This window comes from Gossypium raimondii, chromosome 13 (genome assembly GCF_025698545.1).
Source record: "Gossypium raimondii isolate GPD5lz chromosome 13, ASM2569854v1, whole genome shotgun sequence".
NCBI classification, from domain to species: Eukaryota; Viridiplantae; Streptophyta; class Magnoliopsida; order Malvales; family Malvaceae; genus Gossypium; species Gossypium raimondii.
The window spans coordinates 32,670,934-32,696,400 of NC_068577.1; the positions used below are offsets into that span (position 1 = coordinate 32,670,934).

A 25,467-nucleotide genomic window follows, 5' to 3' on the forward strand; every position below is an offset into this window, starting at 1 on the left:
GGATTGAAAGCATCTCCTCTTCCAAAACACAACGTTGAATAATATTGTCATTGCATGCCTTGAATAAATATGACTCATTCCAATGGTACTTCACTAATTCACAAAGAAATCTTTCTTTTTTATGGCCTGTGACACCCAATGGGAGTTTTCCACACACTAAATAATTAACCAAATCTGCATACCAAGGGGTTGAATCTACAGCAAATAACTTCTCATCTGGGAATGCATCGACAATTTGAAATATGTTTCCATCTTTACTGCCAACTTCCAATCGAGGCAGATGATCTGCAACCTAATTTTTTGAACCATTCGGTCTTTTATCTCAATGTAGAATTCTTGCAAAAGTAAGATCCAGCGTGTCAGTCTTGGTTTCGCATCCTTCTTCGCAAAAAGATATCTCAACGCCGAGTGATCAGTAAATACGGTAACCTTTACACCGACAAGATAAGAACAAAACTTGTCGAAAGCAAAGACTACAGCCAACAATTCTTTCTCTATAGTGGTATAATTGATTTGAGCCTCTATAAGAGTTTTGCTAGCATAATAGATGGCATGAAATATTTTTCCCTTGCGTTGTCCTAGAGCAGCACCCACAACAAAGTCACTTGCATCACACATAACTTCAAAAGGTTGAGACCAATCTGGTGCAACGATAATGGGTGCATTTACTAACTGCATCTTTAATTGAGTGAATGCATACAGACATGCATCGTCAAAGAGGAATTTTTATTTTGTTCTAGTAATGAGCATAAGGGCTTTGCAATTTTTGATAAATCTCTAATAAATCTTCAGTAAAACCCCTTATGCCAAAGAAAACTATGAATACCTTTCACATTTGTCAATGGAGGTAACTTCTCAATGATTTCCACGTTAGCTCTATCTACTTCAATGCCTTGACTAGAGATGCGATAACCTAACACAATGCCTTCAGTTGCCATGAAATGCATTTTTCCCAATTTAGAACAAGATGTGTGTCTTCACATCGTTGCAATACTTTATCCAAATTATCAGTGCAATGATCAAAATCATTCCCATAGACTGAGAAATCATCCATAAAAACCTCTAAAGAATCCTCAATCATATCCGAGAATATTGCCATCATGAACCTTTGAAATATGGATAGTGCCTTGCAAAGACTAAAAGGCATACAGTGAAAAACAAAAGTACCAAAAGGATAGGTGAAAGTTGTTTTCTCTTGATCCTCCGATGCAATAGCAATTTGATTGTACCTAGAATAGCTGTCTAAGAAGCAGTAATAGGCTTTTCCACCAAGCCTGTCCAACATTTGGTCAATAAAATGAAGTGGGAAGTGGTCATTCCTTGTGGCAGCATTAAGTTTGTGGTAATCCATAAGACTCGCCATCCCGTAAGAATAGGTGTAGGAATTAATTCATCTTTGTCTTTACTAACCACAGTGATGCCACTCTTTTTAGGAACGCATTGCACTGGACTTACCCAATTGCTATAAAAAATATGGCAAATAATTCCATTATCAAGCCATTTTATAATTTCTTTCTTAACAACTTCCTTCATCTTCTCATTTAATCTTCTTTGTTGCTCAATCGATTGCTTGCCTTCATCTTCAAACTTGATCTTGTGCAAGAAAAAAGATGGACTAATGCCTCGAATATCGGCAATACTACCAAACAATAGCTCATTTATGTTGCTTAAGAATATGGACAAATTTGTCTTCTTGAGTTACATCCAGTGTTGCAGAGACAATAACTGGGAGAGTATTTTTATCGCAAAGAAAAATGTATTTAAGATGAGTAGGTAATGGTTTCAATTCCAGAGTAGTAGCTTCGTTGATAGATGGCTTGAAATTTGGAGTTGTCCTATTGGCTAAGTCTAAGGATTCAATCTTCCATCCATGCCTAAGTTCAATATTATTAACTTCAACCATGCTGTCACAATTATCTAAGAATTCATCATCAGATGTCACTGTAAACTCCTCAAAAGTATTGTGCTTTGGTCATTGAATTCTTCCTCAATTAGACCATCTAGCTCATCGACAGTATGGCATTCTTCTTTTTCCTTTCATTGAATAGATTCAAAAACACTGAAGGTAACGTGCTCATCATTAACTCGCGTAGTCAGTTCACCTTTGTAAAGATCAATAAAAGTTCATCTGATGGCTAAAAATGGTCGTCCCAAGATTATGGGAACCTTCATATCTGCCTCGCAACCAAGTATGACAAAATCAGCCAGAAAAACGAATTTATCCACATGAACTAAGATATCTTTGATTTGCCCTTTAAGTTGAGCCAATGATCGATCAGCTAGTTGTAATGTCACTATAGTAGGTTTAATATGACCAATTCCCAACTTTCTGAGAGTAGATAGTGGCATTAGGTTGATGCTAGCTCCCAAGTAGCATAAAGCCTTACCCAAATAATAGTTGCCAATTGAACATGGGATAGTAAAGCTCCCAAGATCTTTCATTTTGGAGGGCAACTTATTTTTCAAAACAACACTATAGCCCTCAATGAGTGCAATAGTTTCCATATCACTAAGCTTCTTCTTCTTAGACAAGACCTCCTTCATAAATTTCCCACAATTCAGAATTTGCACAAGAATGTCTACTAAAGGAATATTGACCTGAAGTTGCTTCAATTTGTTTAGGAACTGTTGGTACTACTTATCCTGCTCATTCTCCCTGGATCTTTGTGGAAAAGGTAAAGGTGGAGATACATCTAATTACACCAACACATTTGATTGCATTGACAGTTTCGAGGATCGAACATTAGGCATATGAGTGACAAGTTGTGGAATTTCCTTATCTAGTACATCGACAAGCTTTTCAGATTCAACTTTCTCACCAGTGATCACTTTACCAATATCTTGAGGTGCTACAACAGACTCTATAGTCGGCTCACCAATTTGTTTACCTTTCCTAAGAGTGATAGCCTTGCAGTGTTCTTTCTCTCTCGGACTGGGATTTTCCGTGTCACTAGGTAGTGTGCCCGGTGATCGAGTATTCAGATTCGAAGCAAGTTGTCCTAATTGTGCCACTAACGCTCGAATAAAAGATAAGTTCCCTTGCACAATAGCTTCTGTGCGAGTCATATGTTCCCACATTAAAGCCTCAAGAGCTACTAACGGGTCAGAAGGAGAAGCTTGCATGTACTGTTGTCATCGATGTTCTTGAACATGTTGATTCCGCATTGAATAGTGTTGTGGTTGCGTCTGATTCTAGTATTGAAGCATCAAACTTTATTATGGATGCATCTGAAGGTGCTGATTGTAGTTCTACTGTTGTTGATTGTAATGCCCTTGTCATGAATTATAATTGCCTCGAGTAGATATATTCCCATATCAGAATGCCACAGCATTTTGTCCAACATTCTGATTTCCCCAAGACTGTTGATTACGTGTAGAATTATTATAAGATGTGCCATAAGAATTTTTGCAGATATTACTGACATAAAAGGCATTCTCTGTTTATGGACAATCTTCATAGGTGTGGTTGTACTGAAAATCTCACAACAAAAAGTAGGAACATCAACTTGTTGAGCGACTTGTATAGGTGCAACGTCACTAGTCCTTTGCATATTTTTTATCATATTTGCAAGAGAAGAAACTTAAGCACTAAGTGTAGATATTGCATCCAATTCAATAACTCCCGGAGTAGCTTTTGTTTGTGCATCTCTAGAGATAGGATATTGATAATCATTCTGAGCAATCCTCTCAAGAATTCCAATAGCATCATTATAAGTACAATCCACCAAAGGACCATTGGCTGATGCGTTGACAAGATTCCTCGTGTGTGAATTTAGCATATTATAGAGAAAAAAATCTCAATTTGTGTTTCCTGTTGAATGTCGTGCATGGGACAACATCGAAGCAAAGATTTATAGCATTCCCATGTGGTGAGCAGATTCTCATAATCCAACTAATAATAAGATGTAATATCATTTCAGAAAAAAGTATTCATTGTCGGCGCGTTAAATCACAAAACAAACTGTGTTGCTAGTACATTCCAAAAAGTAATTTATCTGGTAGGTAGCCCAAAGAACCAAGTACGAGCTCTTCCCTACAAAGAATAAGGAAATAATTGCATCTTCAAAGCTTCATCAGGAAAGCCTTGTTGACTAAAAGAAGCACAAATCAATAAAAATGATTTAAGATGTTCTCGTGCATCTTCATGCGGCAGTCCAGTATATTTACCAATAGAATTCAGCATTTGAAACATTATTGGCTTAAGTTCAAATTTTCTAGCTTGGATTGCTGGCCTAACAACTCCCGGTTGTAAATCATCCAAGACAAGTACTACAAAATCTCGTATAGTCATGTTTTGTATTTGAGCTTCTTATGGAATCGGTAGGTCATTAGCATTTTGGTTCTGCATCGGGGGTATGACTTTATAGTTTCTTGGTAAAGCCATATTCCTTTGTTCTTGATGTCTCGTCTAAACGGTTCTTTCAATTTCTGGATCAAAATTAGCAATAAACTCTGAATTGCTTCGGGTTAAAATAGCAACAAAAAGAAAACAAGTTAGTAACAACTAAATATTATGAAATAAAAACAAACAAAAATAAATATCAAACAAATGTCATCCTCAACAACGGCGTAAAAACTTGATCGGTTGTTTAATGTCACAACAATAATGTGCAAGCATACTCTATCGATGCAAGTATAGTAGACAGATATGAGTCTGTCGGATATCGATCCCATGAGGATGGTTTTCTTTTGTCTATCAATGTCAGTGCAATAAATAGATAGAAACGAGATAAATTGTGAGAGTAGTTGTCGAAGAAATAACTTGAAAACAATAAGATAAAATATGATAATGATAAACTACGATCCTCAACATGAATATTCAACAAAATACTAAGTGCTCATAAGGTATAAAAGGATAGGTGATTGTCGATGTATTAAATTGTAATGAATATCTTACTAAGCTTAAATTCTATATTTAATCTAATACTTAAACATGCACATTAGCCACACCTTCCGATGATGGCAATGGAACACTATTAAGAACAAGTGGATTAAATTCCTCTAATCCTCAAGCAACTTCCGTTGTCATGCTTACTTGAACTATCGCTACACTTTCCAGTGTCAGTGACCGTACTAACACTTCCACGCTAAAAAAATTCAAACACAAAGATTAAACAGTAGAAACAAGATTGAATAAAATAACATTTAACCCTGAAATCATGTATACTTCCTTACAGACATTAATAGAAAGTAATCACCATCGTTTAGAAAAGAAATATAAAAGAAACAAGTGGAGAGTACTATTCCTAGAAAATCTCTACTTGATCTCTCGACTCCCTCTTGTGTCACACTCAGGGCTCCTCGTCAAGAGCTAATCTACATCCTTTTCATGTCAGTTCACCCGTAGGAGGTTTAAGCCACCATCGCCAAAAAGCTTCAAAAGATAGGTTGAAGAAGATAATCCTCCCTTTTCTCTCTCCTTTTCACGTCAATAGTAATAGTTATCCAACTAGCACAAGTGTCTTTTCAACAAAATCATGCTACCTTTGCACGTACAAGTTGGTTGTACCAAACTGGACTGCTCACACCTTGTTGTTATTATCCAGACAGCTGTCAGGTACGACGACAATTCTGGGCGCAATCTTAAAATACTCATGTAGCGACATTAGTACCAAAACATGATAAAATTAAGGATAAATAGGCTAAGATCCACTGAGTTATAAAATGCAATTTACTGCAGTAAAAATGCTGAAATATGTGCTAAAGATAACTAAATGGGTACAAATTAACCAATAAGTATGGAGAAAACATATGTTTTTTCTAGTATTATCACTTACCTAAATCCTGAGTTAGTCACTGACCATGCGTATGTAACTCATGTGCTTTGATATAAGTGGACGTTTATGCTCTAAAGATGATCGAGCCAGTAGTTGATATGTTGGGTATATGACTTGTATATGACATGGTTTTATTAGCAGAAATGGAATTCATAGCTCGATTAATGAGTTAATGATATCCTCTCATTGGCATTGTGTGGATTGATAAATATGGAACATGGTCATGGGTTACCTGTTCTCAAATGAGCAATTTATCATATTCATTAGTTGACAGAGATCATATTAATCATTAAGGAGACACAATGGTGACAATGAGATAAAACAAGATTGTATTGAGTGAACAAATTTAACTCAAAAGAATCAAGGATATCATATGAGGGTAACATACATATGGCTAGGTCATTTGACAAAGCAATTGGATGAATTGCTTTCGTAAAGAGGATACAATAATGAGTTTTCAATCATGGTATTTCTTATGGACTGACTCCATGATTAAGTAAATTACGAATTATTGGAACGATGCTTCTGGACATAATTATAATTAACTCGAGCCTAACTGTATATGTCTGATTTATCCCCCTCTAGCTTAACAAAAACTCGATCGAACTACATTTGAATTAGAAGAAAATTCTACGACTTTGAAATAATTTAATTGAGTCGATTTATTCGATGTGGAATTAAATTAGGTGGTCATAAGAATTGTTCAAATAGAGAATTTGATTAAATAATTTTCTTGAAAAATTAATTTAGAACATCTTCTTGATTTTTGAGAAAATTAATTTTGATCAAGTAAAATTAAATTAACCAAAGTAATTAAAATAAATATGATTAATCACAGAGAGCATGGGTCGTTATTCTCACATACTTAAATTCAAGAAAAGTTATAGAGAGAAAATTCTCTAAATAAATTATTTAGAATTTTTTTAGAGATATTCTTATTATTTACAACTTGACCTCAGAAGTTTAAGGAAATTACAAAATTGCCCCACTTGTAATTGTATGGAATTTTTTTTACTTGAAGCTAGCCCACACTCGGTAGACGTGAGCTTGAGGATAGTAGAGAAGACTACTCGATCAAAGCGTTAATCCTAGACGAATCATAAAGGTACGATTTTAATTAAGTGTTTATTACTTTAGATAACACAATCAATTTCTTATTTTTGGAAAAAAATTTAAAACTCTGGTTTTACGAGCAAAGACAACAGTTGCCAACTCCAAATCATAAGTGGGGTAATTGCATTCATATGGCCTAAGCTGTCTCGAGGCATAGGCTACAACCTTACCATCTTGCATTAAGACACATCCAAGCCCAACATGTGAAGCATCGCTATACACCAAATACTTCTTACCAGATTCTGGTTGAATTAGAATGGTAGCTTCCATCAACACGAATTTTAACTTCTCAAAACTAGTTTGCTGCTCTTCTCCCTATTTAAAAGGAGTCTTCTTTCTCAATAGCTTAGTCAAAGGGGTTTATATTCAGGAAAAACCCTTAACAAACCTTCGATAATACCCAACGAGACCTAGAAAACTCCGAATCTCCAAAACATTCTTTGGTTGCTTCCAGTCCAATATGGCTTCGACCTTTTTGGAATATATACGAATACCTTCAGCTGATACCATGTAACCCAAAAACATAACTTCCTTAAACCAAAATTCATACTTACAGAGTTTAGCAAAAAGTTTCTTTTCATGAAGTATCTGTAGAACCACCCTCAAATGTTAATCATCTTTAGTTTTTGTCTTGGAGTACACTAGGATGTTGTCGATGACTACAACGATGAACTGATCAAGAAAAGGTTGAAAAACACAATTCATAAGATCCATGAAGGTCGCTGGCGCATTAGTTAACCCAAAACATATGAAAAATAACTCGTAATGTCCATAATGAGTCCTAAAGGCAGTCTTGAGAATATCAGATTCTTTTACCTTGAGTTGGTAATATCCTGATCTCAAGTAAATTTTAGAGAACACAGTTGCCCTTCTAAATTGATCAAATAGATTGTTGATTCTTGGTAGGGGATACTTATTCTTAATTGTCAATTTGTTCAGTTCTCGATAATCAATGCATAATTGAAGTGTATCATCCTTTTTCTTCATAAACAGAACCGGTGCGCCCCATGGCGAACCATTGAACCTAACAAAACCTCTATCCAACAATTCATGTAACTAAACATTCAACTCCACAGGCTCTTTAGGTGCCATGCAGTAGGGAGCAATAGACACCAATGTCGTTCTCGGCAATAATTCAATATCAAATTCTACTTCTCGATCTGGAGGCAACCCTGGAAGTTCTTCAAGAAAGACATCAGAAAATTCCCTTGTTGTACGAATGCCATCAATTGAAGGATCAATGGTGCTTGCATCTCAGACATAAGCCAAAAATGCTTCGTACCCTTTTCGCACCATCTTTTCTACTACCATGGTAGAGATCACATTAGACAAATAATTTTAACGCTCCCCAACCATAATAATTTCCTTACCAATCTCTGTTACTAAAGTTACCCATTTTAGAGCACAATCTAAACAGACTTGATGCTCAACCAACCAGTCCATCCCCAAAATTAGATTAAACTCATTAAAAGGTAATTCCATTTTGTCGACAGGAAAAATCTCTCCTTGAGTTTCTAAAGGACATCTCTTATAAATTTTATTCACAAGTACCGTGGATCCCAAAGGACTGACTACAGTAATAGTGTTTTCAATTTTCTCTATACCAATCCCTAGTTTAACAGCCACATCACAAGCAATATAAGAATAAATAAATCCTATATCAATCAATGTAAAATAAGGCACCAAATATATAGTAAAGGTACATGTTATGACATCAGCCGCATCTTTATCCTTTCGGTATCTAGCCACATATACGAAGGCAAGTTACCTAGCTTCAGCCTAATTCACACCCTGAACTGGTACTTTCTGTCCTTGATTACCATTCTCATTTCTATTCTGATTACGGTCCATTTAAGCACCTTGATTACCCTTCTGATTTTGACCCTTAGCAGGGCCCTGATTATGAACTGGAGCTTACATCTGATCATACTAACGAGGACATTCTTTAATCATATGCTCTATCGAGCCACAAACCAAACAAGCACCTATTCTTCTTTAAAATTTACCTCGATGGCGCCTTTGACAATACTGACATACCTAATTTTGCCCTTCTCTAGGGACCACTACCTCCCTATTCTACTGTGGCCTAGCCTCTCTGGCCCACTAAACAGGATATTGGTTTGGGCCAACTGAGCCCACCTCTATTTTGGACTGATCCCTATAATTCCCTTTTTTTCTTGTGCTTTACGTGATCTCCTCAATAATTTTGGTCTTCTCAACCAAAGCCTTAAACAAACGCTCCTGATACAAAGCTACCTGGACCTTAAGGTCATACCTTAAGCCCTTCAAAAAACAGAAACTCTTCTCCTACTCAGATGCCACCATATTAGGTGCATAGTGGCTCAACCTCAAAAATTTCGCCTCCACATAAGAAAGACCAACAAACTTACTCTGAAAGGCCTATTGAAAGTAATCCCAATCAATATGCTTTGGTAGCGTACCCCTAATCATTACTTGCCACCGCCTGTATACCTCATCCCTCAACAAGGATACAAACCCTTAAGTTTCTGCTTAGGAGTGTTGTCTAAATCATCCAAAATACGTTCAGTGGTCTCCATCCAGTACTCATCCACTATAGGAGTAGTTACAGAAATACCCTTAAACAATTCTACCACACTAGAGCGGAGCCTTTCAACAATCGTCCTACAACTAACACCGCCCATCGGAGCCCCAACAACCCGATTCAAAGCCTTTAATAAAGCACGTGTTACAAGATCATTCTCACCATATTCATCACTATTTTGGTTTTCCATATTCCCACCCTCAGTAGTGGGTTCACTATTAACCTCATTCTGTTCATTATTATGTTCTGGCTCTAAAGATGCAGCCGACTCAACCGAAGCCCTCAAAGGTTGCCCCCTATGGCCCCTCCTACCACGAGTTATCATTTCATGAGTATTCATTTCAGTGTTTTATGAATCTACAATAAGTAAGAACATTTTTAGTACTTTGTTAAATCTTTTAACACATCATCAATCAAAATTCTTTCATTAAAAATTTTATGTAGTTGTCTCTATTATCATACTAAAGTTTCATTACAATTTCTATGGACATGACGTTGGACTTTCGAATTTCGTCGTTTCCTGCAAAATACATTTCAAAATAATGTGGTTGGTTTTTCCTAAGAATACCCTTTTCATGTATGCATCCATGTAGCCTCATTTTGAAAAGATTAAAAATTCAGTCTGAGGTTTTGAATCTAGGATCTGATACCACCAAATGTAACCTTCCAAACCTAGTCTAGACGTTATGGTCGAATCGTGAAAGTTTCATGGGACACCTGAACTACGATTCTACCTTATCGATGGTTGAAAACTTTAAAAAAACTCTCTTTTTAATAAAATCACGGTTAACTTGGTCATTTTGAGAAAGCATTCATTATTAAGATTCAATCTTTTTTAAGTAAGTTTGAAGCACTAGCATGGTTTTCAGAAAAACTCTTTGCACATCATTGCTTTTGAAAAATAACTTTTATTATCTTGATTGCAACAGAAAAACCAAATAAATACCAAATTATTAATTAAGCCAAGTAACATGCTTAATCCAATTTCAATATATAATAATAAATCATTCTCATGTGTGAAGTTATGCATGCATGAAAAATCCCCAAAATAGAAACAGTCCCAAACCACAGTTTAAATCGCTTTATAGTCCAAAAACCAAATAAATTTAGGGAAACTTTAATAAAAATTCAATAAAAATAAATATGAAGTCCGAAGTCCGCATATGTTCGCATGCCAAGTTTTGTCCTAACTCTGTTCATTACTTGAGTAGTTTGAAGTAATAGGGTGAGCTAACTAGCTCAGTGTGAGTCTAAACCATAAGTCATTAATCATACACTTAAACATTTATACATAGATTCATAATTCACAATCAAACAATAATAATAACAATGAAATGAGTCATGAACATGTTATAATGCAAATTGAGTTTCCTACCCCAACCATCCACTACACACTACGAGTTCCTCAGAACCCATCTGCCAAACTCCAATGAATGCGAGCAAAGCTTGATGCGGTAAAACCACCAAATGAGTATAATTGCAGAAAATCTGCCAAATAACGAATAAATGCGATAAAATCACAAAATAACGAATAAATGAGATAAAATTGCCAAATAACGAATAATTGAGATAAAAATCACCAGATTCCCTCGAATCTTCGGTGTAGTGCACTGACTACGAATAAATGCGGACTTAATATGCTGCCAATTCTCTACGGAACTCCTTCGTCAACCATCATAATAACCCACCCCAATGCACATGCAATATGTCATACAATCTCATACATAGTCATATTTTAATACTTTCATAATTTATTGGCATGTTCAACACGCCCTCGAATTATCAAAATTTTTAGTGAATAGGATCATTAATCCAACTTTCGAATTACCATCAAGGTGGTATCATTTAACAAATCACAATTTCGTGTGTTCTTATAAACTTTTCTGTCTGCATGTATAGCAGTCTTTCAATCATTACATAACAAATTACTCATACCAATCTATCATGCATAAACCTTATTTTCATTCAAAATCATGCTATACAAACAACCAATCATACATCACATTAACTAACCATTCACAACAATATCAATAATGCAATCATTCAGTCAATTTAGCAACTTTGCTAACATGCCAAATAACTAAGGCTTGAAATGTACTTGGTTTCGCCACTTACAAATTTAATTACTTAGCTATCTAGCCAAGCCCAATCAGTAAAATAAATCATCAATTATATCAATAAAATCATCATTATTAATCAAGTTCTTGAGTTAGGACCCACACCTTATTTACACTCTTTCACAGCACACTCGTAAATCTTGTGATTTCTTTAATAAGCTTTAAAATTAACCTAAATTAAAAATTAGTATTAAACTCAATTAATATGCCTCTTAAATAGCCCCCAAAAACCCACTTATGAGTTCAATTCAACCATTACAATTATAACTATTTTTTCGAATCCAAACTAGTTAGATTTTTTACACTGAATTGATGTGAATCGTACGCACGAATGCCTTTCAGCTTCATTGTTGGTTTGGGGTGTTTAAATCGACACCTAACACATTAAAATACTGTAAAATCAATAGTTAATCATTGATTAAAAATTTTTATTTAATCAATTAACAGTCTTTCCCCAATATCTAAATCGAAACTATAAATTAGTTTACGATCAACCACACATACGCTTCCTGAATTGTCAGATCTGAATTATCGATTGATCAAGATCAATTTTCCCTAATTAAAACATAATTAAAGGCTGATTAGGAGGATTTAAAGGACCTAAAATAATGCTGGAAAAAGATGGGAAGAAATTAAAGAAAAACAACCCCCTTCCTTTCCCATAGGCATGCGCACCACCATCAAGGGTGACCAAATTGGGGCTGATTTGAAATCACTTTTAAGATCACTTAGGAGGTTGGAAAAATATCCATTAAATCTTTAAAAATCTTTCAAATTTCAGATTTGGAAATTTGGATTTTGAACTCTCAAGATTCATCAAGAAATTGAGAAATTAGGAGAACTTACACAAACTAGTTGATAAGGGTGGCAATGGCACTTCTTGGTAACAAGGAGAATCATTTCTGGAGATCCAAAATGGGGTTGGAAAATTAAGGGAAAAATGAAAGCAAGATGGAGGGAGAGATGGTGCAAGATCTTGTGAAGAAAAAAGAAAAAGATGGTAGATCAAGAGCTATAGGCGGCGACAATAAGGAAGAAAGGGAAAATAAATTGAAAGAGAAGAGGAGAGGAGAAGGAGAGGGACGGCTAGGGTGGGGACAATGGAATTAAAGGCCGATTATTTTGTCTAAAAATAATATTTATACCTAGGTCTACAAGGGTATGGACGAGACACACATAAAAAAATAATGGATTTTGCAAAATTTAATTATTTTACAAGAGAAAATAATCGAACTTGGAACCTTAATTTAATTCCATGCTTTTCCATTTATCCTACTAGACTATTTCCTTTGTCGAAACCATTTTTATTTTTTGGAAAAAAAAAACAAAAATTAGTTGTCGATGAAAATTTGGAGTCGTCACCAATCTTTTATTAAGGTGTAATTGGGTCACCTAAAAAAACGATTTTGGTCTACGAGTTTCAGAAAAACGGATTTGGGAGTCAGTTACATTCGAGGAAGGATTAGCACCCTCGTAACGCCTAAAAATTGGTACCAAAATTTTTTAATTAATGTCTTAACGTCGAGAGTTAAAAATATGATCTTTAGTAGAAACTTTAGAAATGCATTACTTATTTAGACTTTTCTCATTTCGGAAAAAAAATGTCACATCCAATGCGTTAGGGCACGATATTCTACTTCTCCAAAAATGAGTTTGTCCAAAATACTCGTGTAATAAAATTTAAGAGAATATTCATTTGTTTAAAATTTATAAGGAAATCGCGGCTCAATACGTTAGGGCACAATTTCTCAAAATTCTAAGTATTGGATATTTCCTTTATTGTTTTTTAGAAAAATCTTTATCTCGAGAAATCAACGCATCACATCCAATACGTTAGGACACCGCATGTTGAATTCCCAATGACAAGCTTTATTTTGTTTGATTAAATAGCAATTCTCGATTGTTAGATTTTACGAAGAAAATTGGAACCCAATACGTTAGGGCTCAATTTTCTTGAAAATCCTAAATACGAGTATTATCTCTATTTTGAAAATTTTCTATTTTAAATTCAAGTAAAAATGATGTAATGTTATATTGTATGTATAATGTCGCATTATAAATACCACAATTGTATAGAAATAATATAAATAGTAAATAAATGAAATTAATATAAACAATAAGACAATGACATACAAAATATTAAATAAATGAACAAAAATAAATAAGAATAAAAAACACTTTTAAAATACAAATGAAAGCATAAATCAATAAACAAACGAAGGCAATAAGCAAGAATATAAAGAATAAAAGGTACATATCACATACATTAAAATTATGAAGAATGAAAGGCATACATATGAATTTACATATAAAATTTATAGAATTTATATAACGAAATATATAATGTATTTATGAAAAAATATAAAAATATAAAAAAATTATAGAGTATATGTTTAAAATATATATATATGCATTCGAGCATTTTTTAAAAGAATAAATATATACACATATATATAATTATAAAAAATATGCGTTAAAAGAAATAAATATATACATGTACATATATACCAATATATAAAAATTTAAATAATAATTATATTAAAATAAAAAAATAAGCGCATACATATATAAAAAAATGAATATGTACAAAAAAATAAAAATACATATATATATACATTAAAAATAATTACATATGAAAAATTATAAAGATAAAAATAATAATTACATTATTAATTAATTAATTTAAAGAGAAATATAAAAAGGGACTAAATTGAATCGCTGGTGAAAAATCTGGGGCAAATCTGCGAATAAGTAAAGTCAATGACTAAATTGAACGCGTGCATAATCATGGAGGGACTGGAAGGGCAATTTTCCCTTCTCTAAACAGCGTCGCTTATCAGGATGAAATTGAAATTGAAAATAAATAAAACGGGTAAATAAAAAAATGAAGAAAACTTAATTGAAAATATATTAAAAGGCGGAGGGGCCAAAAGTGCAATTTGCCCCTCCGTTCAAAAAACATGCGGATCCTAGGCCGAGTCGGGTCAGATTCGGGTCAACCCATGCCCCAAAACGACGCCGTTTTGAAGGGCTATTTAAGCCACTATCTTTCCAAAAAAAAAATCATTTTAAGCCATTTTAAAAAAAAAAACAAAAAAACCTTTTAAAAAACTCTCCCCTCCCTAGTCGTCCGGCCTCCAGTCTGGCCACCGGCCGATCATCGGCCACCGTGCCTGCCATCGGCCTCCGGCGACGGCACCGCCGTCTGCGGTGGCCAGAAAAGGAGAAAATCTCCTATTCGTCTCTTCAAAGCCCCTAAACCCAGATCCGGGCTCAAAATTCCCAAAATCAACAAAGAAGTCCTAAAAAATCCTAGAAACCTTTCGGCTTCTAACCATCTGTCCTCAGAGACAGACCTCGGCCTTCCACAGTGTTTCAGAAGCGAACCATGGTGAGTATCTTCACCTCTTAGTTTATTCTATTTCAATAATAAATAATAATAATAAAACGAAGTCAAAAAAAAATCAACCTTTTGCCTTTTCGATTGGTTTTCTGTGTTAGTTTTAGTTTGCACTTTCTGTGTAACAATGCTGTGTTTTTTTATTGATTTTTTCTCCCTCATTACAGTATATTGATGGTATTTTTATAGCCGAAATACCATTAACATAAAGAAACAAATCTTTCTGATTTCTTTGATTTGCAAATCTTCGATGCTGTTGTTTCCTTTCTTGATATGCAGGTACGATGTGCGTGAAGATTTGACTCGTGCAGAGGCCTTGGTTGCGGCGCAAGTGTTTCCTTAGAAATCCTAGGGTTTCTGTAAATGTCTTGGCCATTGTAATTTGGGCCACTATTCTTGTATTTTGGGTTTGGGTTTTGGGCCCAATTTATTGTAAAAGGACTGTTTATTTGCTTCATGTAGGCTGGGTAAAAATTAGGCATTACATCCTTATTGGGTAAAAATTAGGCATTACATCCTTATTCTTGAAATATTTTTGCATTCTCATTAATCTAAAATTCAGGATGTTATAAGTGTGTTTGATAAGGAAGAAAAGTGAGACAAAAAAAAAAAAACAGAGGTATCATTTTTTATCCTAATGCATAAATACCTAATAAGAAAAAAATGAGAGACGGATGTATATTAGTTCAAAATTAAGTAATTTTCAAAAGTTTCATTTTATTTTTTTCTTATTTTTTAACTCTACCAATTAATGAATGGAAAAAAAATAATTTTCTTTCAATACACTTACGAAAAGATGGAAAGAAAAATTATATTTTGTATATTTTAATTTCTCCATCCCTTCAAGTTACCAGGTAAAGCCTTAATAATAAATGCAGCATTAATGCATGGGATAAATAGTTGTAGATAGATGATTCTAGTAAGATGTCCTGTAAGTAGTGAAGCGTGCAGTCCATGCACATTCGCATGTAGTCTCGTTTTCTTCTTCATTAATTTATTTCAAGGTAAACTATACTCATGATCTCTCTAAGATAGACTTTATTTTATTTTAGTCATCTCAAAATTTTTTTAATTTAATTACTTTAAATAAAATAATTATGTGATTAAGTTACTTTTATTAAAATTTTTATTTTTTAACAGATTGCTAACGCGACAAGTTAGCCTTTTAATGTTTATAAACTTTTAACTAAAGTGACCTCTCCTGAAAAAATTTCATACTAATTATAAAAACAATTCTTAAACTTTAATAAAAAAATCAACAAAAATGCATTGTATCAATTATTCAATATGCTAATTTACAAAATCATTAAAAATACTAATTCCCAAAATTAGTGATTAAATAGAGAAAAAATTGACCAAAATCTATTTTTGTGACCATGGGTTAAGTTACCCTTAAAATTATACAGTTTAGCAGAAAAATAAAGCCCTAAATGAGCGCAAAGATATCAAATCTCACTTGAGTCGCGCAAAATTCCACTCGACGCTTCTAAAACTACAAAAATTGAGCCATCAATCTCTGATAAGGATTTTGATTCTATCTTTTGGATGATAAATTCTCTTTAAATCGCCTTGGAAACATTCAGAATTCTACAATGGGAGCGAGTCGCAAGCTACAAGGAGAGATCGATCGTGTTCTCAAGAAAGTCCAAGAAGGTGTCGATGTGTTCGATAGCATCTGGAACAAGGTTTACCATTAAGATTTCTTCTTTGCGAAAAGTTCTTTTTCTTTTCCGTTCTCTCTTTTGTTTGGTTCCCGAGAAAATGCAGGAAAGCCGACTCTAAAAATGATAGTCGATCTGTAGTTCCCTTGAAATTGAAGCGAACATCTGTGTTACTATAGTCTCACTACTTTATGAAGTGTTTTTTGGAAATATATTAAATTTGTTTTTATTAATTTTCTTTATTAATGATTAACTTGTTTTCAGATTTATCTTGATAAAGGAGGAAGAAAGAGTTGTAAAAGAATGTAAAGTTTTATTTTAGTCAAGTAATTAGTTATCTGTAGAGCAAATTGAACCGTGGGTTGTTGATTGTTGGTTCTTTTTGGATTGTATATTGTTTTAGGTTTATGATACGGATAATGCGAATCAGAAGGAGAAATTTGAGGCTGACTTGAAGAAGGAAATCAAGAAGCTGCAAAGGTACAGGGACCAGATCAAGACTTGGATTCAATCGAGCGAGATCAAGGATAAGAAAGTTAGTTACTAGTTTTAAGGTCTTTTACATGTTTTGTTTGTATCGTTTAGTTGATTTATTATGCTTCATTAAGTAATTTCTGTAATTGTGATTGCCTTCTTACTGTAATCTCATAGTCTTTATGTATTGTCGAATCACCTTTGCCTTTAGTGGCACTTAAAACTTCATTCTTGCATTAATTGTAGACTTGTATTTTTTTTATTTGAATCTGATTATTATTACTCTTTTCTTGTGTTGTTTATCAACATAGATTAGTGCCTCTTATGAGCAGGCCCTGGTGGATGCTCGGAAGCAAATTGAGCGTGAAATGGAAAGATTTAAGATCTGTGAGAAGGAGACTAAGACAAAAGCATTTTCTAAAGAAGGCTTGGGCCAACAACCCAAAACTGTAAGCATCATCCATGAATCTTCTTTGTTTCCATTACCTATGAATGAAAGATAATGACAACAACACATACTATGCCTTTTTGTCACTACATGGAATCTGCTGTATAGGTTTATACCATTGCACTCATATTAAGATTTTACCTGTCAGTGATTTAAACATAGAATCTGAGTGGTACCTTTTAGGTCTAAGTAGACTTTAGATCTTCAGTTGCTCTAATTGATCAGTTGAACTTCTTTACTTCTTCTTACACTTATTGCATAAAGCTTCATGTCTTGTAAACTTCTTCATGCTAAATGAAATTAATGTTGATTGGAAGCATGGGGTCTTGAAATTGTCCACTTTATTTTAAATATTTTTGATGTGTCAAATTCATTGTAGGATCCGAAGGAGAAGGCTAAGTCAGAGACAAGGGATTGGTTGAACAATGTGGTATGAAATTTATCCTTTCTACACCTTTTTCTTGCTTGTGTCAAGAATGGCTTCAACTCCTTTATGGTTCAAGTTTTAGTTATTCCATAATATCTTTGCCATTCTATCCTTTTTTACTGAATAAATTAAATATCATTTTTTAACTTCCACTATTGTTGAACTTTTCCTTGTATATTTTGTATTTTGGAGGAATTATTAGGTTCCTTAAACATAGTCATATTGCAAAGCTATCATGTAACGTGCACTCTTTCTCTGAGTAGGTTGGAGAGTTAGAATCCCAGATTGATAGTTTTGAAGCTGAGATTGAGGGGCTGTCTGTGAAGAAAGGAAAGACGAGACCACCTAGACTGGTAGAATTGGAAGAGAAAATACGAATGCAAGACTAATGCTTTGTTTTGATATAACTTTTTTCTTGTGTTCCTTGCTGCAGACACACTTGGAGACGTCAATTACACGACACAAAGCTCATATAATGAAGTTAGAATTGATTTTGAGACTATTGGACAATGATGAATTGAGTCCAGAGCAAGTCAATGACGTGAAAGACTTCTTGGATGATTATGTGGAACGTAATCAGGTTTTGTTTTTCATTGCAAGAAAGAGTTTTGGGGTGCTAATGGGATCTGCCTCTTTATTCTAATTCATTTGTACTTTATTTTTATAAGGAGCGCATTATTTATATGCTCTTTGTTGATCATTATGTGGGTTTTCATTTCTACATATTTTTCTAATTATTTCTTAGGAGGACTTTGATGAATTTGATGATGTTGATGAGCTCTACAGCTCATTACCTCTAGACAAGGTGGAGTCTCTTGAAGATCTAGTTGCAATTGGCCCACTTTCCAAGGTAAAGTTTTTGGTTTTGTCGCTTTTGCTTGAAGATTCTTGTATCATTTCATAGAAATTGCAATCCAAATCAGTTTTCTCGTGACATTGTTTCTCACTAAGATGTGCTATTTACTAGCATATTATTTTTAGAAAGTTGTATGTGAACAACAATGGGGAGTATTGATAAATGGAAAAAGGTTGTTTGGCTGCTGCCTTGAAGCAATGCATTGCATTGACTTGTTGCTGTGGTGTCAAACGGGAAAAGGTTCTTCTAGGATAATGATTGGAGCCTTGGAGGGAATTAAAGAAAGGCCAAACCCTTGGCTTCTATTTAGAATCTTGGAATGTAGGACCTCTTATGGGTAAGTGCTAAGGTTGTATTTAGCATTACTTTTGAAAAGCACTTTTCAAGCCATAAGCAATGCTAAATATATAGTTGTTGATGTCAAAAGTGCTTTCCTAAAGCTAAAATTTCTAGCTTTTGGCTTGTGGAAAATCACTTTTGAGCTAAATTATCTATTTGCCCTCATTTATCTTCACCAAAGGTAATTTCCTTCTATTTCCTTTTTTGGAAATTATTTGAAATATATAGCATTCTATATTTGAATTTGTAAGGGTTATATTTGTTTGTAATTTTAATATCTAAAATATAATTTATATATTCAAATTATATCTTACAAACAATTTATATTAGTTGTTTAAAAAGTATATATAACTTATATTTCATATATCAAAATATGAATAACGAGTCACAATTAGAGGTGCTCATGGGCCGGGTCGGGCCGGGTTTGGGCTCAAAAAAAATTTCGGCCCGGCCTGAAATATGGGCCTAGAATTTTGCCTAGGCCCGGCCCATTTTTTAAATAAATACCAAAAAATTATTTTAAAAATTAAAATAAAAATTAAAAAAAGTATTTTAAAAATATTTTAAAATTAAAAAAGTATTTTAAAAAAATTTTAAAATTTAAAAAATTTAATAAAAGTATTTTAAAAGTATTTTAAAATTAAAAAAATAAAAAATAATAAAAATATTTATTATATTCGGGCCGGGCCGGGCCGGGCCTGGGCCAAAAAAGTTGTGCCCGAGGCTCGGCCCGTTTTTTAATCGGGCCTCGTTTTTTTGCCCAAGCCCATATTTCGGGCCTATATTTTTACCCAAACCCTCCCATATTTTGGGCGGGCCGTCGGGCCGGGCCGGGCCGCCCGGCCCATGAGCACCTCTAGTCACAATAAAGAATTTTAATGAGTTACAATAAAGTATTTTTAGTTTCATATATCATAATATTAACGAATTTGAATTTCATTTAAATGCATATTTATTTTATTTACAATATCATATCTAAAATGGATATTGTATCTTCTCAAAAGCATTTTTTGACAGCAATGCTGCACTTAATTCTACCAAACTTCTCAAAAGCATTTTTTCTCAGCCTTTTTCAAAGGCAATGCTAAACCAGCCTTAAGTAGTGCTACAAGGGCTATGTTCAAGAGGCATATCAGCATTTTGTGCCTTTAAGAGACTAAATGGATGAGTGACAAAGCTAAAGTGAAATAGAGCAAGTATAGTTTTAGATTGCTAGTTTAGTGATGAGGTTGTTAACATTAGAAGGAAAGGGGATAGGATCGTAGAAGGTTGATACTTCAAAGAAAGAAAAATGGTCAAGATGTGATCACACTAATGGTATAACTAGTAGCGGAGTATTTTAAGTGCCTAGGGTCTATATTTCAAAGGGATGGGTGGATGGAGATGTTAACCATAAGGGCTGGTGGCTTAGTGGAGGAATGTAACAAGATATTTGTATCATTGCAATACGCCTTTGAGTTTGAAGGTGGCTTTTAGATATGTTTTGTCATATTGGTATGAAATGTTAGGCTAACAAGAAACAACATAGAGTAAAGATGATGTAGCTGTGGTGCATATCTTAAGAACTTAAGTAGATGTGTGGTACTAGGAAGGAAATAGAAATGAGGAAATTTTTCTTCAAGTCCGGATAGCATCTATAGATGATAAGTTGAGAGAACTTTTTACACTTTACAGCAGTTTGGCCACAAAGGACACAGATCGAGGATGCACTTATTAGAAGGATGGAGCACATTAAACTTGCAAAGGTTTAAAGGTTAGACTAAAAAAGATATGGGTGCAGGTAATGAATTATATGAAATTATTAGAACTTGAAGCGATGGTGGTTGATTGGGGGATGATCAGAGGAGGATTCAAGTATGTGTTTTGATGTAGATTCCTATGTCTTGGTTCTTGTAGCCAGTCCCAAATATGTTGGGATTTGGGATTAAGGCTTGTTGATTCTTCTTGGTACTTGAACAAGGCCTTTTATCTGGCTAAAGAAGGCCTTTTATCTTGCATGTGTTGTTCAATGATATAAATGCATCATCTGGCTTCTCAGATTTTTGCGATTTTTTAACAGAACAGTGTATAGAATGGCATCTTTTATAGAAAATAACTTGGAAAAGAAAACCTTGATGTTTGGCAGGGTGGTCCAATCTTGAAGACATCTTTGGCAGCATCATCTCAATTGCCTGTAGGTGTTCTCTTTTTTCTGTTCTTTTTTTATATATATATTTAATGATGCAGTCAGATGTTTGAAAATTTCCTAAATAAGCTGTTTCATTTTTAGTTGATGGCTTGGTGAATGCTTTTGATGTATAAGAGTGGGTCTTATTTTGATCTAATCAGCAGGGTGGTTCCTCCCAGGAGCATGTTGAAGATACAGCTTCCCAGGATGGTAATTCTGATATAGCAAAGACCCCACCTCCAAAAAGTAGTACAATTAATTCTTCTGCTGCAGCAACGCCAGCTGGGAGCCATGTAACCCCTGCTCCACTGAATCTTCCACCACATAGTTTGTCTGGTGCTTCATCTCCTTCAGTTCTTCCAGATTCAAATTCTGCCCAAGGCCTCTTGGAAAGCACTGGCACCACCAATCCTCCTTCTCCTGTAAATTTGTCTAATGCTACAAAGGAAGAAGATATCACAAACTTCCCTGGCCGTAGGCCATCTCCATCCCTTGCTGATGCTGGAGTACGAGGCATTGGTAGAGGTCTATCCGGTCAGCCTTCATCTACTATACCCCTTGTTTCTGGAAGTGTGGCTTCTGGTAACGGAGCCCTTGGTGCTGTCCCTCCTGCCTCTGACATGGCAAAAAGAAATATTTTGGGAGTTGATGAGAGACTTGGGAATAGTAGCATGGGGCAATCTTTGACATCACCTATTAGTAACAGAATGATCTTGCCTCAGGCAGCCAAGGCAAATGATGGAAGTGCACCTGTTGATTCTAGTAATCCTAATGAGTCTGCTGGACTACCTGGCAGAGCATTTTCTCCTTCAATGGTTTCTGGCATGCAGTGGAGGCCTGGAAGTTCGTTTCAGAATCAAAATGAGCTGGTATGCTAGTTTGTCATGGATCTGTATCCATGCTATACGTGTCAGGTTTGATGTAGTAGCAAATGTTTGTATTTTAGGTGCAGTTTCGTGGAAGAACTGAGATAGCTCCTGATATAAGGGAAAAGTTTTTGCAACGGTTCCAGCAAGTGCAGCAGCAAGGCCATAGCAACCTGCTTAGCAGCATGTCTCCTCTTGCTGGAGGAAATCATAATCAGTTTTCTGCACAACAACAAAGCCCTCTCATGCAGCAGGTCTCATTTGTGGATGAATTTCTTTTGCCTGAACCAAGCTGTTCAACTTCTTACTAACAAAGTTGAATGCTAATCTAGATTTTGTTGTCGGTTCATATTACATATGTATGATGTATCTATGCACTGCCAATTGGTGGAAACTCTCAGACAAATTTCTTTCATGAAAGAAAATCGTAATTATCTTTTATTATCTTATGCTTGCAGTTCAATCCTCAAAGCTCGTGTTTCTCTATCCCACCTGGTCTGGGACATGGTGGCCAAGCACCTGGTCTTAATAGTGTTACCTCTGCAAGCTTACAGCAGCAACCAAACTCAATCCACCAGCAGTCTAGTCAGCAGGCATTGGCAACAAGTGTTCCGAAGGATGCTGGTATCATCCAATTTGCTTGATTTTCTTTTGGACCTTAATTCTTTCTGATAGGCAAGGTCTTTTTGAGTTATTTCTGAAGGATATCATATCATCAAATTGTATGAGTGCATGCATGAAGAAGGCTCATCCAACATTAAATTATTCTATAATAACTAGATGCTTGCACAACTATGAATCTCTTCCTCCACTCCTTGTCTCTCTATTCTTTTTATTTTTTTTGGTCTTTTGCGACATCATGTTTGGTTTCATGGTAAATCGTCATTTTAGAAAACAATTCCAAGTAAAGCTTTTTCAAGGATATAACTTGTATTTTTCATACAAGAAAATGTTTTCTAGAGCAATTGTTGGAATTTTTCTTCAAACATGTTGGAACTGAAAAGCTATCATCAGAAAACCTGGTATCTAGTTTATGCACAGCAGCTTTGGGCTGTTTATTTAAGTAGTCATGGAAAGAAATTAATAGTGCTTTGGTCTCTTGTATACTTATTTTTTTCATTGATTAAGATCATATATATTCAGATGTTGGCGTTGCAAAAGTTGAGGAACAACTGCAGAGTTTACCTGATGGTTCAAGTTCTGAAGCTATTCCAACTTCTGGGCTTGCCAAAAATCTCATGAATGAAGATGATTTGAAAGCTCCATATGCAATTGATTCTCCTGTATGTTGAATACTTCCTAATCTTGTATATTATACTATATGCATTATGTAGTCTGTTGTGGCACTCTGTCTGTAAAAATGTTCAATCTTCAATTAGAATCATAACTTTCTTCACTTTTAATTTGGTAATCCGTGAGTAATCCCGTTAGTTGTCTAAGTTTTCCCACTATATTTGTCTGTAGTTTGTAAAACTGCGTGTTCATGGGCTTGACTAGATATACTAAAAAGATGTGGGAAGAATAATTTAAAAGTAACAGTTTATTTTTCTTGGTTTAAAAGTTGTATTGTTTGCTGTATGGAGTGTGGTTTTAGGTGGATGTTGATTGCAAAAAAATGTTAGGGATCAAACATAAGTGGTTTATAAATGGTTCTTTGCTGCAGGCTGCTGTCTCAGGCTCTTTGACAGAACCTGCTCGAAATATTAGGGATATTGATCTTTCTCCTGGACAACCCTTACAATATAACCAATCTTCTAGTGGTCTTGGTGTTATTGGCCGGAGAAGTGTTTCCGATCTTGGTGCCATTGGTGACAGCCTCAGTGGGTCAACAAATTCTGGAGGAATGCATGATCAATTATACAATATGCAGATGCTTGAGGCTGCATATTACAAAATTCCTCAACCTAAAGACTCAGAACGAGCAAGGAGCTACACTCCAGTATGGCATCTCCATTGATCTGTTTTCTTTTTGAAAAGAAAATAAGAATGATGTTTTAGGCTTGATTAATTATGAATTGTTTGTATTTTGCAGAAGCACCCTGCGGCAACACCTGCTAGTTACCCTCAAGTTCAGGCACCCATAGTGAATAATCCTGCCTTCTGGGAACGCATAAGCATGGATGGATATGGCACTGGCACTGATACACTGTTTGTTGCATTTTATTATCAACAGGTAAAATAAGTTCATCTCTCTCTCTTAGTACAACTGTTGGTGAGTTCTCCAACATGTCAAAATTTGTGCAGAACACTTATCAACAATATCTAGCTGCAAAGGAGCTGAAGAAGCAATCTTGGAGATACCATAGAAAATACAACACATGGTTTCAGCGGCATGAGGAACCAAAAATTGCTACTGATGAATTTGAACAGGGAACCTATGTATACTTTGATTTTCACGTGGCAAATGATGACCACCAACATGGATGGTAAGTCAGCTAAGAATTACACCTGCTTTTTAATTAATCAACTATATCCCTGGCTAGTTTACTTTCGTTCCCTTTCATCTGTGTTATTTTAACTTGGGTGTGAGTTTTGGATACGGGTATATATCTTGCAAAGGTATGTTCCATTTTTTCCCAATGTCTCTTCACATATTTCGGAGGATTCTTCAAGGTTCATATCTTCCCATGTTCATATATGTATCTGACATAATTGTCGGATACTGAACACGCATTGTTGCAACATAATGTTTTGTTGCGCATTTTCACTTCATTTTGTGATAGCAAATTGTTAAATTTCTTTTTATTTATTTTATATGTATATATGAAAAACATCTACTGTGTCATGTTTTTCAGGTGTCAGAGAATCAAGACTGAGTTCATCTTTGAGTATAACTATCTGGAAGATGAACTTATAGTATAGGAGACTTATAGGTGCGTAAGGCTATACAACTCTAATCTGCTGTGTTTTGCTTTGTATATATAAATACTGTTTATCATCCATTGAATTTCATTGGAACTAGCGTCAGTCTGAGGGCACATGTGAAATTCAAAGATCAAAGATATTTAAACCTCTGATTTAGAATTATTATTTTATGATGTCTATTCCTGACTTTCATTATTATTATTATTATTATTAGTAGTAGTAGTATTATTATTATTATCCAGTACTAATTTTCTAGCAAATGAGTGGTTCAAGTATAAATTGAAGTTGTTATTTTATGGGGATTAGGGATTTAAATGAGATTTGATTTCATGTCGCTTGGGGTAATTGAATTATTGAGTCTGAATTAAGTGTTTTAATGTCTGGTTTTGAGTAA

General features: G+C 34.7%; 2 protein-coding genes and 1 long non-coding RNA gene across 8 annotated transcripts; 2 read left to right on the forward strand and 1 right to left on the reverse strand.

Moving 5' to 3' along the window:
- Positions 1-2,124: 2,124 nt before the first annotated feature.
- Positions 2,125-3,123, reverse strand: LOC105781527 (uncharacterized). Its single transcript, XM_012606060.1, has 2 exons — positions 2,704-3,123; positions 2,125-2,538 (listed from the first exon to the last, which is right to left on the reverse strand). The coding sequence occupies exons 1-2, from the start codon at positions 3,121-3,123 to the stop codon at positions 2,125-2,127; spliced, it is 834 nt and encodes a 277-aa protein (XP_012461514.1).
- An 11,459-nt stretch (positions 3,124-14,582) lies between these two features.
- On the forward strand, positions 14,583-15,427 carry LOC105781946 (uncharacterized). Its single transcript, XR_001129654.2, has 2 exons — positions 14,583-14,961; positions 15,250-15,427. It is a non-coding gene; the product is annotated as an uncharacterized LOC105781946 (long non-coding RNA).
- A 938-nt stretch (positions 15,428-16,365) lies between these two features.
- Positions 16,366-25,250, forward strand: LOC105782729 (general negative regulator of transcription subunit 3). Of its 6 annotated transcripts, XM_012607668.2 has the most exons (17): positions 16,369-16,655; positions 16,896-16,936; positions 17,035-17,166; positions 17,417-17,554; positions 17,933-17,983; positions 18,244-18,333; positions 18,414-18,560; positions 18,726-18,830; positions 21,301-21,348; positions 21,504-22,211; positions 22,289-22,462; positions 22,667-22,832; positions 23,352-23,491; positions 23,872-24,147; positions 24,241-24,381; positions 24,453-24,634; positions 25,004-25,250. In XM_012607668.2, the coding sequence occupies exons 4-17, from the start codon at positions 17,474-17,476 to the stop codon at positions 25,068-25,070; spliced, it is 2,376 nt and encodes a 791-aa protein (XP_012463122.1). In that variant the 5' UTR covers positions 16,369-16,655; positions 16,896-16,936; positions 17,035-17,166; positions 17,417-17,473; the 3' UTR covers positions 25,071-25,250. The 6 variants fall into 6 exon arrangements, with proteins under 6 accessions (XP_052482256.1, XP_012463119.1, XP_012463121.1 ...); XM_012607665.2 differs by lacking the exon at positions 16,896-16,936 and having other exon boundaries at positions 16,367-16,655; positions 21,522-22,211; XM_012607667.2 differs by lacking the exon at positions 16,896-16,936 and having other exon boundaries at positions 16,367-16,655; positions 17,438-17,554.
- The last annotated feature ends 217 nt before the right edge of the window (positions 25,251-25,467 follow it).